This window comes from Anomaloglossus baeobatrachus, chromosome 3 (genome assembly GCF_048569485.1).
Source record: "Anomaloglossus baeobatrachus isolate aAnoBae1 chromosome 3, aAnoBae1.hap1, whole genome shotgun sequence".
Classification (NCBI taxonomy): Eukaryota; Metazoa; Chordata; class Amphibia; order Anura; family Aromobatidae; genus Anomaloglossus; species Anomaloglossus baeobatrachus.
Window position 1 is genome coordinate 560584380 of NC_134355.1, and position 15003 is coordinate 560599382.

General features: G+C 43.4%; 1 protein-coding gene across 2 annotated transcripts in view; it reads right to left on the reverse strand.

Annotated features, from left to right (window-relative positions):
- SNED1 (sushi, nidogen and EGF like domains 1) overlaps positions 1–15003 on the reverse strand; it is a 347445-nt gene that overhangs the window by 94890 nt on the left and 237552 nt on the right. The window contains exons 21-22 of one of the 2 annotated variants that reach the window (XM_075340865.1): positions 10148–10249; positions 2619–2735 (exon numbers count right to left, since the gene is read on the reverse strand). In XM_075340865.1, coding sequence (XP_075196980.1) covers positions 2619–2735; positions 10148–10249 — 219 coding nt within the window. The remainder of the gene's footprint in view (positions 1–2618; positions 2736–10147; positions 10250–15003) is intronic. The other variant, XM_075340866.1, reaches the window with a different exon arrangement.

The window sequence follows — 15003 nt, forward strand, 5'->3', positions numbered from 1 at the left end:
TCTCGCTGCCAGCCCAGCCTTTTATATTTTGTAACTGCACCACACCTGACTCGGCATCCCCTTCTAACGCTTCCCTCGATGAAACAAGCTCCTTACAATTCAGTTCATGGTGACCCTGGTCTACCGGCAGATGGTGATGTTGGTGTACAGATACCGTGGAGCACTGAATATGACTATCTTCTGCTAGCCAACCCCCATTACACATGCAGCTTCTCAGCTATTGAAACCCATGTCAAAAAGCTCCCAACACAGATTTTTGTGTTTATGGTAATTCCAGGAAGTTTTAGAACCTGAAGTTAAGGAGTCAGCAAAGCGTTAATCTACGCTATGGTCCTCAGCACTCATTCATCTCGCACTATAACTTTACATGGTCTCCACTTTGTGGCTAAGTTGAGGTGTTTCCTTCCACTTTTAAAAAATACCATAATCTCAATTGTTAGGGGTACTTTGCACGTTGCGACATCGCTACTGCGATGTCGTCGGGGTCAATTCGAAAGTGACGCACATCCGGTGCCAGTAACGACGTCGCAACGTGTAAAGCCTAGATGCACCGATAAACAATCGCAAAAGCGTCGTAAATCGGTGATCTGTGTAGTGTCCGTCATTTTCATAATTTCGCAGCAGCGACAGGTACGATGTTGTTCCTCGTTCCTGCGGCAGCACACATCACTGTGTATGAAGCTGCAGGAGCGAGGAACATCTCCTTACCTGCCTCCACCGGCTATGCGGAAGGAAGAAGGTGGGCGGGATGTTTACGTCCCACTCATCTCCGCCCCTCCGCTTCTATTGGCCGCCTGCCGTGTGACGTCGCTGTGACGTCGCACGACCCTGGCGGGTCGCCAGCCAGAGCGACGTCGCAGGGCAGGTAAGTGTGTGTGAAGCTGTCGTAGCGATAATGTTCGCTATGGCAGCTATCACAAGATATCACATCTGCGACGGGGGCAGGGACTATCGCGCTCGGCATCGCTATCATAGGCTAGCGATGTTGAAGCGTGCAAAGTACCCCTTACACTGATTACGTTTAATAGGACCACACTTTTATCAGTGAGCTCTTTAGAATTAGATATTCTTTCATGTCATCTAAGTAAAGACTATGGACTGGATTTTATACACCTCAGGCAATGGGATTAAATGAAAAACCTGGATTCAATGATTCAAAGGTGTCCCAATACGTTTGTCCAAATAGTGGCTATAGATCCTATTTATATGGTAATGTACAACAAAAGATTATCTCAACCTAACAGCTCAGTGGTGACTGAAGTAAATTCAAGTATTACATTCTAAGGGTACCGTAACACTTTAGCAACGCAGCAGCGATCCCAAGAGCGATCTGACCTGGTCAGGATCGCTGCTGCGTCGCTACATGGTCGCGGGTGAGCTGTCAAACAGGCAGATCTCACCAGCGACCAGTGACCAGCCCCCAGCCAGCAGCGACGTGCAAGCGACTCTGCGCTTGCACGGAGCCGGCGTCTGGAAGCTGCGGACACTGGTAACTAAGGTAAACATCGGGTATGGTTACCCGATGTTTACCTTAGTTACCAGCGCACACCGCTTAGCTTAGCGTGTGCAGGGAGCAGGAGCTGGCACTGGCAGCATGAGAGCTGCGGAGGCTGGTAACGAAGATAAATATCGGGTAACCACCTTGGTTACCCGATGTTTACCTTGGTTACAGCTTACCGCAGGCTGTCAGACGCCGGCTCCTGCTCCCTGCACATTCAGGATTGTTGCTCCCTCGCTGTTACACACAGCGATGTGTGCTTATCAGCGGTAGAGCAACAATAAAAAAACAAACCAGGGCTGTGTGTAACGAGCAGTGATCTCACAGCAGGGGCCAGATCGCTGCTCAGTGTCACACACAGCGAGATCGCTAATGAGGTCACTGCTGCGTCACAAAAAACGTGACTCAGCAGCGATCTCAGTAGCGATCTCGCTATGTGTGAAGTACCCCTAAAGCCAGCTATCTGGAGTAGTAGTAGTTGTAAATCTGATGATATCAGCAGGACCAGCTGACTATCAAATGAGTATTGGGTGTTCCAACCATAGGTACTGGGGGATGCATGTTATGTTTGAAAGATTGGGCTCTTTGATTTCAACATGCCCAATCATTTTGTTTATTAGGGAGATAAGAGGCTGCTAAATAACTTTGGCAGTGAGCTATTTGCCTTTTTCTATTGTGATCACATGCATGTGTAAATGTAAGGGGGTCAAGACTCATAACTGTTGGACGAATAGGCACTCAGTTGACATCTATCAAATGCCAGTTTTACTTTGCAAAATTACAAATTGTCTAGAAAGCTGAGATTGGAGAAATCATGTGAAATTGTGTAGCTATAAAATTGTATGTGACAAAAGAATTGATTCTGCGAAGTAAAATCAGATTTTAACAGGGGCTATTTGAGGACCTCAATAAATGACTCTTCATATTTCTGATTATTGTATCCCCATGAGAGGCACTTAGAATATTAATGAGAAAAAAAGAAACATCACTAGAAATGGGCGGTGCGATTTTCGGGACTCCGGTCCATCAGGCACGCAATACTGACTTAGCCGATGGTCCTGAGAATCAATTAGCTTATCTCTGACTAACACTGAAATATTATAAATGCAGCATATCTTACAGTGGTTGCTGATGATATAATCTGTGTGACACACACATCGGTAGCTGCCCCCGTATTCCATGCAGGAGCCTCCATCTGGGCACTTAGAGCCCATACTGCAGGGCAGCGATGTGACCTCTGAAAAGCAAAGAGGAGCATAAAAAAGTAGATGATTATAGGATGGTCATACGACTTTTCTTCATTTGCATAACTTATGTTTCATTTGGTGACAAAAATGAACACTAGCAATAAAAACATGCAGTAGAAAAGCAACTATACCTGCAATAAAAAAAACAAGTAAAAGATAAAACAATTTCTGTAATGGCTGTTTTCCACGGGTGAGAAAACCCTTTAAGTTGCTGTAAATGTCAGGAATTTGGATAGTTTCTGATTGTATTTTTATAGTTCTTTTGAGTGACCACCATAATATAGCTTGTGTACTGGGTTCCTGGACATTCAAGTTATTGTACTTTTGGGCCTGTATGGTATATAGAATTTTCTTAAACTCATCTAGCTCAGAGGTGCACATTTTTTTTACAAGAATTTGTGGCCCCTGCTTTTCTATAGGTAGAATATAAGAGCCATCATTACTGGATGCTCTCCTGCATAGTTATCACAGCTACATTTTGATATTTGAGTGTTTAAAGGGAACCTGTCACCACTGTTTTGGCATATAAGCTGCAGCCACCACCACTGGGCTCTTATATACAGCATTCTAACATACTGTATATAAGAGCCCAGGCAGCTGTGAGAACAAAAAAAACGGATTTTTGTCTACTCACCGTAAAATCGTTTTCTCTTAGCCATCATTGGGGGACACAGGACCATTGAAAACTTTCCTTTCCCAGTGGAGGGAATCTAATGTCCAACCTATGCCTCTGGCGATCCCCAGAATTCTTAATATTTTTTTTTTGGCAGTCAGGTTGCAAAAGGGGTTGGCCCTCACCTCCCTTAAGGGGCAGGTTTCATCTCTCTCAATATTCTATCAATACCGCCTAGCTTGCAATCTGCAAGTCAAGACTTTCCTCAAGGGCGTTTCCCATCTAGTTTCCTCGTATAAACGGTCGCTGGACCCATGGGACCTCAATCTCGTTTTGGACGGTATCCAGAGGTCCCCCTTTGAACCTCTTAAGGAATTTGTTTCGGAACTGGCAGCACTCTCTTGCCGCGAATTCTTTCTGATCTTTCATCAGGACAAGGTGTTTCTACGCCCCCTTCCGGATTTTCTTCCGAAGGTTACTTCCCCGTTTCATATGAACGAGGACATTGTTCTGCCTTCCTTTTCTCCACACCCAGTCCATAGGGTGGAAATGTTTCTAGATTCTCTAGACCAGTGTTTCTCAACTCCAGTCCTCAAGACCCACCAACAGATCATGTTTTCAGGTTTGCTGTTGGTGGGTCTTGAGGACTGGAGTTGAGAAACACTGCTCTAGACCTTGTGAGGGCTCTCAGATATTACGTACCCAGGACAGCCCCTTTAGGAACATAGACTCCTTGTTCGTCATTCCTGAAAGGCTTAGGAAAGGAGAGGCAGCTTCATAGGCAACGCTGGCTCGCTGGATTCGCTCTGCGATCCAGGAGGTCTACCGCTTGCAACTCAAGGAATCTTCTCTTGCTCTTCTCTCCTGGAAGGTAACATTTTTAGTGGCGATTACGTCCATCAGATCAGTTTCGGAACTGGTTCTACGCCCCCTTCCGGATTTTCTTCCGAAGGTTACTTCCCTGTTTCATATGAACGAGGACATTGTTCTGCCTTCCTTTTCTCCACACCCAGTCCATAGGGTGGAAAGGTTTCTAGATTCGCTAGACCTTGTGAGGGCTCTCAGATATTACGTACCCAGGACAGCCCCTTTAGGAACATAGACTCCTTGTTCGTCATTCCTGAAAGGCTTAAGAAAGGAGAGGCAGCTTCATAGGCAACGCTGGCTCGCTGAATTCGCTCTGCGATCCAGGTCTACCGCTTGCAACTCAAGCCCATTCCAAGTGGGCTGCAGACTCATTCCACGCGAGCAGTTGGTGCCTATTGGGCCATTAGGCATCAGGTTTCAGTGGAACAGGGGTGTAAGGCTGCAACCTGGTCTTGCCTACATACTGTTTCAAAGCATTACCGAGTCCATACCCAGGCTTCAGCTGAGGCAAACCTAGGTAGGAAAATTCTGCAAATGATAGTGGAGCACCTATCTCAGTAGGCGCTCCTGGCTATCTGGGACTGGTTCCTAGTCCTTGGGTTGCGTTGTTTGTTTACCCACCCAGGGACTGCTTTAGGACGTCCCATGGTCCTGTGTCCCCCAATGAGGCGTCAGAGAAAAACGGATTTTTGTGTACTCACCGTAAAATCGTTTTCTCTTAGCCATCATTGGGGGACACAGCACCCTCCCTTTTGCCCTATTGGGTCTTAGCTTTTTTCTGTCTCAATACTTTTTTGTTATTCACTCACGTTTTTTGTTACTTGTTCTCCTACTGCTTGTGTACTAAAACTGAAGTAGCCTGGCTGGGCCAGGGGGTGTATACTGCAGGGGAGGAGCTAACATCTTTGCATCTACTTAGTGTCCTCCTATGGATAAGCAAGATAACACCCATGGTCCTGTGTCCCCCAATGAGGCGTCAGGTAAGTATTATAAAGTATTTTTCTCTAACGGTCGTGCGGTGGGACATATGGGCGTCTCCATTCTCCGATGCCGCCTCCTTCGGCCATCTTCATCCTCCTTCTCTAGCCGCGGTGCATGATGCGTCCGACGTCATCCACACTCGCCGGCATTCAGGTCCTGAGCAGGCGCACTTTAATCTGCCCTGAGCAGGGCAGATCAATGTATTGTAGTGCGCCTGCGCAGGACCGGTAAGTGTGTATGACCTAGACGCGTCATGCACACAGGCTTCAGAAAGAGGAGAAAGATGGCCGAGAGAGGAGGCACCAGCACCGGACAACGGAGACGCCCATAAGGCCCACCACAGCGACCATTAGGTAACTATTATAAAGTGTTTTTTATGTTCTCACAGCGGCCTGGGCTCTTATATACAGCATGTTAAAATGCTGCATATAAGAGCCAGGTGGTGGTGGCCGCAGCTTTTACGCCAAAAAAGTGGTGACAGGTTCCCTTTAATACAAATTGCAGTAACAAGCCTTTTAAACCTTTTTACTGTGCTAACTGCATAATACAGAGCAAGAAAAACTGACATCAAATTGAATTAAGTAAATCCTGTTCTTCGAGTCTAATGTGAAAGAGATTTGACATTAGCTGTAGAGATTAGAGATGAGCGGACCCGTTGAAGTTCATGTTCGCCGGGTTCATCCAGACTTTATCTAAAGTTTGGTTTGGGACCCAGACTTAACCTGAATCCCAATGGACGTCACTGATTGGGCAGCCAGCCATAAGCAGATCACTTCCAGGGAGAGTGGGCAGGATTTTTGCATTTTTTTCTTTTTTGTGCACGCTACATCCGATAACCCTATTATACCCAGTGCGAGCAGTTCAAAGACTGCAAGCGACTCACACTGGGCCGAGCACCATGCATACCCGAGCACAGCGATGCTCGCTTCAGTGGTTGAAAACGTAAAGCACCCGATCTCGAACACTGATTTTTTGTAAAGTCTGTGTTTATACGAACAACAAACATAACTTTTCAAGTTCGGTCATCACAACTAAAGATGAGCAGACCCGAACTTTAAACTTTGGTGGTTGTACTGAACACAGACTTTACAAAAAAACTAAAAATCAGTGCTCAGGTTCAGACTTCGGGTGCTGTACGTATGTAAACCACTCGAGCGAGCATCGCTGTGCTTGGATACAATCAGTGCTTGGCCCAGTGCAAGCTGCTTGGCAGTGTTTGAATGACTTGCACTGGGGGTAAAAATCAGTGTTATGGGATGTAGTGTGTACATAAAGAAAAAAAAAAATGAGAAACCCTTCCCTCTGTCCCACCGGCAGTGCTTTGTTTATTGCTGGCTGTATGTGGGTGGAGACCCGAACTGCCCAATCAGTGACGTCCAACTTTGGGTCAAGTATGGGTCCAGAACAGAACTTTATCTAAAGTCCGGCTGATCCCGCAGAACCTGAGCTTCCATGTTCTGCTCATCTCTAATGAGCTGTTGTAAATGTAATTTATTGCCTTAAACTAATGCAACAAGTCACAATATAGCAACACTATGGGGAGATAAGGTATGCACACCAGTGACTATGCGAGGGGAATACATGTAATAGCAGAAACTGCTGTGTGAATACTGACATGAAAAATTCAATAGCTTTATGTAAGAATGAAATGTGAAAAATGGAATCTGCATTACTGCCATGAATATATGAATAAAGAGAAATTTAGCTACTGAATTGATCAATGCAATAGAGCCCCAACACTACGCCAAAGTATTTCTCTACGTTGGGGTCCCTAGCTTGTGTGTGTCCTCTCATGCATTTAAAAAACTTACCGTGTATGGGAAGCTGAGACCCAGGCTATATATACGATGTGAATTGGCAATAGGTGTGTGGGGAGGGTTCCCAAACGAAAAACAACTAACAAATAAGAAATAACGTTTGGAACACCATTCTATGTCTGAACTGGGTGCAAAAACCTAAAAACATCACTATGGGGAGATAAGGTATGCACACCAGTGACTATGCGAGGGGAATACATGTAATAGCAGAAACTGCTGTGTGAATACTGACATGAAAAATTCAATAGCTTTATGTAAGAATGAAATGTGAAAAATGGAATCTGCATTACTGCCATGAATATATGAATAAAGAGAAATTTAGCTACTGAATTGATCAATGCAATAGAGCCCCAACACTACGCCAAAGTATTTCTCTACGTTGGGGTCCCTAGCTTGTGTGTGTCCTCTCATGCAGTTAAAAAACTTACCGTGTATGGGAAGCTGAGACCCAGGCTATTTATGCGTATGATATGGATTGGAAATAGGTGTGGTTGGGGAGGGTTCACAAACGAAATAATACTAACAAATAGGAATAACGTATTAGTATTTTTTCGTTTGTGAACCCTCCCCAACCACACCTATTGCCAATCCATATCATACGCATAAATAGCCTGGGTCTCAGCTTCCCATACACGGTAAGTTTTTTTTAACTGCATGAGAGGACACACACAAGCTAGGGACCCCAACGTAGAGAAATCCCCAAGGAGGATCAGATTCACCGATAATGCATTTCGACCTGGCAGATCGCATAGAGGATCCAAAAAGCAGGCGTCCTCCAGATCTTCAACTTCTACCGCATCCTCCAGGATGGACTATCTATCGCTATTCATCGCCGGAACGCCAAGCTGCGCAGGGCTCTGACCCATGCTTAGAGTCAGACTACCATCTCTATTCCGACCAGGCCTTCAAGGCATGATGAGCAGCCTAATTCTGGGAGTCAACCAGAATCCATATCAAAGAGGAGACTTCGTCACCTGCAGAATAGACTGTATCTTTTAAAAAGGCAAAGCGCCCCTGCATGAGAGGACACACACAAGCTAGGGACCCCAACGTAGAGCAATACTTTGGCGTAGTGTTGGGGCTCTATTGCATTGATCAATTCAGTAGCTAAATTTCTCTTTATTCATATATTCATGGCAGTAATGCAGATTCCATTTTTCACATTTCATTCTTACATAAAGCTATTGAATTTTTCATGTCAGTATTCACACAGCAGTTTCTGCTATTACATGTATTCCCCTTGCATAGTCACTGGTGTGCATACCTTATCTCCCCATAGTGATGTTTTTTAGGTTTTTGCACCCAGTTCAGACATAGAATGGAGTTCCAAACGTTATTTCTTATTTGTTAGTTGTTTTTTGTTTGGGAACCCTCCCCACACACCTATTGCCAATTCACATCATATATATAGCCTGGGTCTCAGCTTCCCATACACGGTAAGTTTTTTAACTGCATGAGAGGACACACACAAGCTAGGGACCCCAACGTAGAGAAATACTTTGGCGTAGTGTTGGGGCTCTATTGCATTGATCAATTCAGTAGCTAAATTTCTCTTTATTCATATATTCATGGCAGTAATGCAGATTCCATTTTTCACATTTCATTCTTACATAAAGCTATTGAATTTTTCATGTCAGTATTCACACAGCAGTTTCTGCTATTACATGTATTCCCCTCGCATAGTCACTGGTGTGCATACCTTATCTCCCCATAGTGATGTTTTTTAGGTTTTTGCACCCAGTTCAGACATAGAATGGAGTTCCAAACGTTATTTCTTACAATATAGCAACAAGCTGAACATAAAGTTACATCACGCAAGCCCTGCATCCAATCACCACCAGCTTCTCTCGTCCCGCCTATGAACGTATAAGTAACGAAGAATTCAAATTGTCCCTCCAGTGAGGAAAGAGACAAACTCTAGCGCCACCTATTGGAAGTAGCAATCCTAAAAGTCATAAGTGGCTTTTTAAACAAGCCTTTTCATAAGACTTAAGATTTATTGCCAGATCAGAATCCCAATTTGCAGACACGGTGTTTAGGGGTGATTGCCCCTCGTCAGTGCAAAGTGTGGGTATCTGATCTGACTTATGAGAAGCTATGTGGGGACCATGGGGAAGACTATTCTCCTTATGGAGACCTGACAAACCAGTCTGGCTGTCAGTAAGGGGACTTAGAGCTGTAACTTTCACTTCCTGTTACTTATATGTCTGAAGGCGGGAAGTGAGATACCGGCGGTGATTGAGCGCTGGATGTAACAGCCTCAAGTAAACCCCGGGAAAGAGAGGGCCCGGATCTTAACGGGTGGAGAGTGTAAACTTTTTATATTTTAATATGTGCAAACATTGGATATGAGAAAGGGTTGCCCTAGTAGTTGACAACACCTTTAAATATTCCTGATGGTGCACAGGCCAATAATCAGTGAACAGGCTTTTTATGAAAGGTAATTTCCAATCATCAGCCTGTGTACAAATTCCGCTGACCAGTCAGCAAATGAGCAAATTACTAATTAAACGACCGATTGGATCATTTATGCCAACTTAAAATTCACTGTTGTCGGCAGTATATCGCCCAGAGCCACTGAGCTTAGTGATTGGCTGCAGCGGTAATTCATATTGTATTTGAGATATCCTGAATGCAGCCAGAACGCAGACTCTGGAGCTGTGGTGCAAAGCTGGTGCTAGAACCAGGGAGGGTGAGGATTAAATCTATTTATATTTTTATTAGTATTTGATCAGTTGGCATCCACTTTTCTAAAAGTGGAAAACCTCTCTAAAGTAAACATCTTTGACTCTATCAAATATCCTCATATTGATTTAAAGGGATGGTGATCACACATGAGACATTAGTGTCCCATAATAATGTTGTAGTTTATTGGTAATTAAACGTAAAAATATTACAGTAAAATGAAGGGTTTTGCACATTTATAATATCTAGTTGCAATCAAAATTCTTCAATCCCCATTGCAAATTAGGTTTATTTGCAACATTTACAAAATTTCAGCTGTTTGCAATGAACCAATCAAACAAGAACAATTTAAATAGCTTAACACAAGTAATATGACGACAAGTGGTTTTATATCCAAAACAAAAATATTATTAAAGTTCAACATGCACTTCAATTTTACCGTATTCACAATGAAGACCGAAGAACCCCGGCAGGCAATGACAGGTGTTGTTTCCATCAGCACAGCGCCCCCCATTCCTACAGGCACAGCCATCGGACAAATCTGGGGCAAACTCATGAGAGAGGGCAGATCACTAGAGTGTCATCATAGACAAAGTGAAGCGTCACTTTTCATTAACAGTGGCTATACAAAGAGCACATGTAAAATCTGTAAAATCTAATATCTTTGTAATATATCTTTATTACTATTTTTTTCTGCTCTCACTATTTTTTTGATCATTTTTGAGTTGTGCTGTGAAGAAAAAAAGTGTTATTCCAAGGAGGCCATCAACAAGTAAGCTGGCTGCAGTTCATGGATAGTAAAGCTTTTTAAAATTTATTTTTACAGTTTACATGTGCTCATGAGTAGTGGTATGTGTGCTTATGATAAGGAGTATACAGTGGCATGGAAAGGTTTGGGCACCTCTGGTCAAAATTACTGTTATTGTGAGCCGTTAAGTTGAAAATGAAATAATATCTAAGAGGAATAACATTAAAGATTACACATCTACTTTGTATTTTAGGCAAAAACTAATATAATTTTTTACATTTTAAATTACTAAAAAAGGAAGATGTGCTGATGTAAAGGTTTGGGCACCCTGCATGGTTAGTACCTAGTAGCACCCCCTTTGGCAAATATCACCGCTTGTGAACACTTTTTGTAGACAGTCAAGATTCTTTCAATTCTTGTTTGAAGGATTTTCATCCATTCTTCCTTGGAAAAGTTTTCCAGCTCTGTGAGATTCCGGGGTTGTCTTGCATGCACTGCTCCTTTGAGGTCTAGCCACACATTCTCAATGATGTTCAGATCAGGGGACTGTTAGGGCCATTGTAAAACCTTGAGCTTTTGCCTTTTGAGGTAGTCTATTGTGGATGTTGATGTGCGTTTAGTAGGATCATTATCCATTTGTAGAAGCCATCCTTTTTTCAACTTCAGATTTTTTACAGATGATGTTATGTTTGTATCTAGAATTTGTTGAAATGTAATTGAATCCATACTTACATCTACCTATGAAAGGTTACCTGTGCCATTGGCTGCAACACAACATCAAAGCATAACTGATCCACTCCTCTGCTTAATGGTTAGCTATATATTATTTTCCTCTAGTTATGTGTCCTTTTTTGTCCACAAATATTTTTAATAATTGTGGGCAAATGGTTCTATTTTAACCTCATTGGTGCACAGGACTTGTTTCCAAAATGCATCAGACTTGTTTAGATATTATTTTGAATACTTCTGACGCTCAATTTTATGGTGAGGACGCAGGAGAGGTTGTCTTCTTATGACTCTTGTGTAGGTATCTCTGAACAGTAGAACAATGTACCAAAACTCCAGAGTCTTCTAAATTTTTCTGAGCAATCCTAAAGGGTGCTTTACACACTGCAACATCGCTAGCGATCTCGTTAGCGATGTGACACGCCAGATCGCAGATGCAATCTGCCGAGATCGCACATGTGAATGGCGCTATTAAAACGACCTATGTGCGATCTGCGATCTGGCGTGTCACATCGCTAACGAGATCGCTAGCGATGTCGCAGCGTGTAAAGCACCCTTAGGAGCAGTTCTCACAGAAGTCTTCCTGAAAAAAAGCTGAAGTTGAAAAGGGGATTGCTTCTTCAAATAGATAATGATCCTAAACACATGAGAAAAACAACAATAGAATACCTCAAAAGGCGCAAGCTGAAGGATTTACAATGGCCCTCACAGTCCCCTGATATCAACATCATTACATCAAAGGTCTGTGGCTAGATCTCAAAAGAGCAGTGCATGCAAGATGACCCAGGTATCTCACAGAACTGAAAGGCTTTTCCAAGGAAGAATGGATGAAAATCCCTCAAACAAGAATTGAGAGACTCTTTTTGGTTGGTTACAAGCTGTGATACTTGCCAAATGGGGTGCTACGTGGTACTATCCATGCAGGGTGCCCAAACTTTTGCATCGGAACATTTTCCTTTTCTGTTAATTTTAAAATATTAAAGATGAAAATAATTACCATTTTTTGCCTCAAATACAAAGGAAATTTGTAATTTTTAACTTTATGCCTTTTAGCGCTCATTTCATTGTCAATTTCCTTAACTGTTCACAATAACAGTAATTTTGATTAGGGGTACCCAAACCTTTGCATGCCACTGTAAATTAACTTAAGCACACAGTAGGGGTATACAGTGTCTTGAAAGAGTGTTCATACCTCGTGAACTTTTCTACATTTTTCATGTTACACCCACAAACATAGGCCTCTTTCACACGTCCGTGAAAAACCACGCCCGTTTTTCACGGACATGTCAGAGGTGCGTTTTGCCCTCCGTGAGCCGTGTTTATGGTCTACGTGTGTTCTCCGTGTGTTATCCGTGGTAATACATAGAGAACGGGAACTTTCTGCTCACCTCTCCCTTGCGTCGCTGTCCGTGGTGCTGATCTTCGGTCTCTGGTCCTGCCGACTCCCCGCTGCTGCCGCTTCCGGCCGCAGTGAAGTATATATTCAATGGGTGAGCATAATGAGCGGCGGTCGGAAGCAAGTGACAGCAGCGGCAGAGACAGCAGTGCTGGAGAAGGTGAGTAAAGGGGTTTTTTTTATTTTCTCAAACACGTGTGTTTTCTCCGGCGCGTGTCGCACGGAACACCTCTGTGTGGTCCGTTTGCGTTCCGTGTGACACCCGTGATGCCGGAGAAAAACGGACATGTTGACGTGTGGAGCACACGGACACACGTATGCTCCACACATACACACGGTCCATGGCAGAACACGCACGTGAGCGCAGACCCATTGATTTTAATGGGTCTACGTGTGCCTGTGTCTCCGGCATGTGAGGAAAAGGACCAAACACGTACTGGAGACAAGGACGTGTGAAAGAGGCCATAAATGTATTTTATGTGCTATACCAACACAAAGTAGCAAGTATTTGTGAAGTGTAAAGGAAATGAAACATAGCTTTCTAAATATTTTAAAACCATAAATCCAAAAATTGGGAAGTGCATTTGTATTGAGCCCCTTGTAACCTGATACTACTAAAAAAAATCGTGAGTGACCAATTGCTTTCAGAAGTCACCACATTAGTAAAATGAGTCCACCTGTCTAATTTATTCTCAGTATAACTACAGCTGTTCTGTGAAGGCCTCAGAGGTTTGTTGGAGATTATTAGGGATCAAACAGCATCATAAAAACCAAGACATGTCAGGCATAAGGATGTGGAAAAAAGTAAAGCAGAGTTAAGCTATAAAACAAAAAAAAAAAATAGCCCAAACCCTGAACATCTCACAGAACACAGTTCAATCCACCATCCAAAAAAAAAAAGAAGTCTGGCACAACTGAAAAACCTATCAATACATGGCCATGGGAGAAACTGTCCACAGGACAACTATTAGTTTACAAAAGTAAGAATAGATGGGAAGATGGATGGAGCTTAATATAGGGCATTCATGAAGCATTACCTGTTAGGCTATGTGCCCACGCTAGAATGTCCCTGCGGATTTTTTTGCCTGAAAATCCGCGACTTTCGCGGCAAATCCGCACCCGCGGATTTGCCGCGAATTTACCGCGAATTTACCGCGGATTTACCGCGGATTTGCCGCGGATTTTGATGCGGATTTCATTTTTTTTTTTCCCCCATTCAAAACCAAAAATCCGCACAAAATCTGCACCAAACAATTGACATGCTGCAGATTTTTCCGGATCAAAATCCGCGGCAAATCCGCCGCGGAAAAATCCGCAGCATGGGCACAGCATTTCCAAAATGCCATTGAAATGGCTTGGAAGTGCTGCTGCTGCAGATTTTCGGCAAATCCGCGGTAAATCCGCGGCAAAATCCGCGGCAAATCCGCGGTAAATCCTGTAGCGTGGGCACATAGCCTTAGAGCAGGGTTGGGGAACCTTTTTTCTGCCGGGGGCCATTTGGAAATTTCTATCAACCTTCGGGGGCCGCACAAAATTATCAATGTGAAAATGACCCTGCTATATTTGGTCAAGAAATTAAGTAACTCACACCTACTGTGGCGGCAGGAGCTACTTTTCCAGGTTTGTATAGGTCTGGAGCGCAGTCAACTCTTTGTGATAATAAGATTGGTAAATCATATACAACACATGGGAGATGCTGTATATACATCACAGGAGACGCTGAAGGCACATACATTACTGGAAGGGCTGGGGGCATATACATCACAGACGCTGGGACTGCTGTATATACAACACAGGAGACACTGGGGGCACATACATTACATGAGGGGCTGCGGCATATATATGCATATTGGGGGTCTGAATACAAATGCAGATCACAGTTTTCAGATATATGATTTTTAAATATTTTAAATATTTTAAAAAAAGAAGTATCAGACTTGTGTGCCTGTTAACCCCTTAGAGTGTGCTGTCAAACACTGACAGCGTGATTTAACGCTGTCATGAGTCACTTCCTGTGAGAGCCACCATCACTCTGATCAGGAGAAGTGTTAGCTGTGTATTGTCATAAAGTCCCCTAGGGGCACTAATACAATCAGTAACATTTTAAAACACTATCAGATCAGATCAGCAGACATATTCGGGGGAATACTGCAGACTCACCGTGGCCCGTAGTAAGCAGAATGAGGAGACCAAGGATGTACCAGTACGTCCTTGGTCGTTAAGGGGTTAACATTACCTTTCATTGGTACCGCAATCACATAAACATCACACTGCACTTAGGATCAATCTTCATTGATATTTAAAGCAATACATACTTTCTGACTACAGTCACCACTCACTGGTCATCATTTACAAGATCTCTAAAGAGGTTTATCACTTTTACATTGACGGCCTGCACATACGCCTCCCATTCAAATCAATAGGA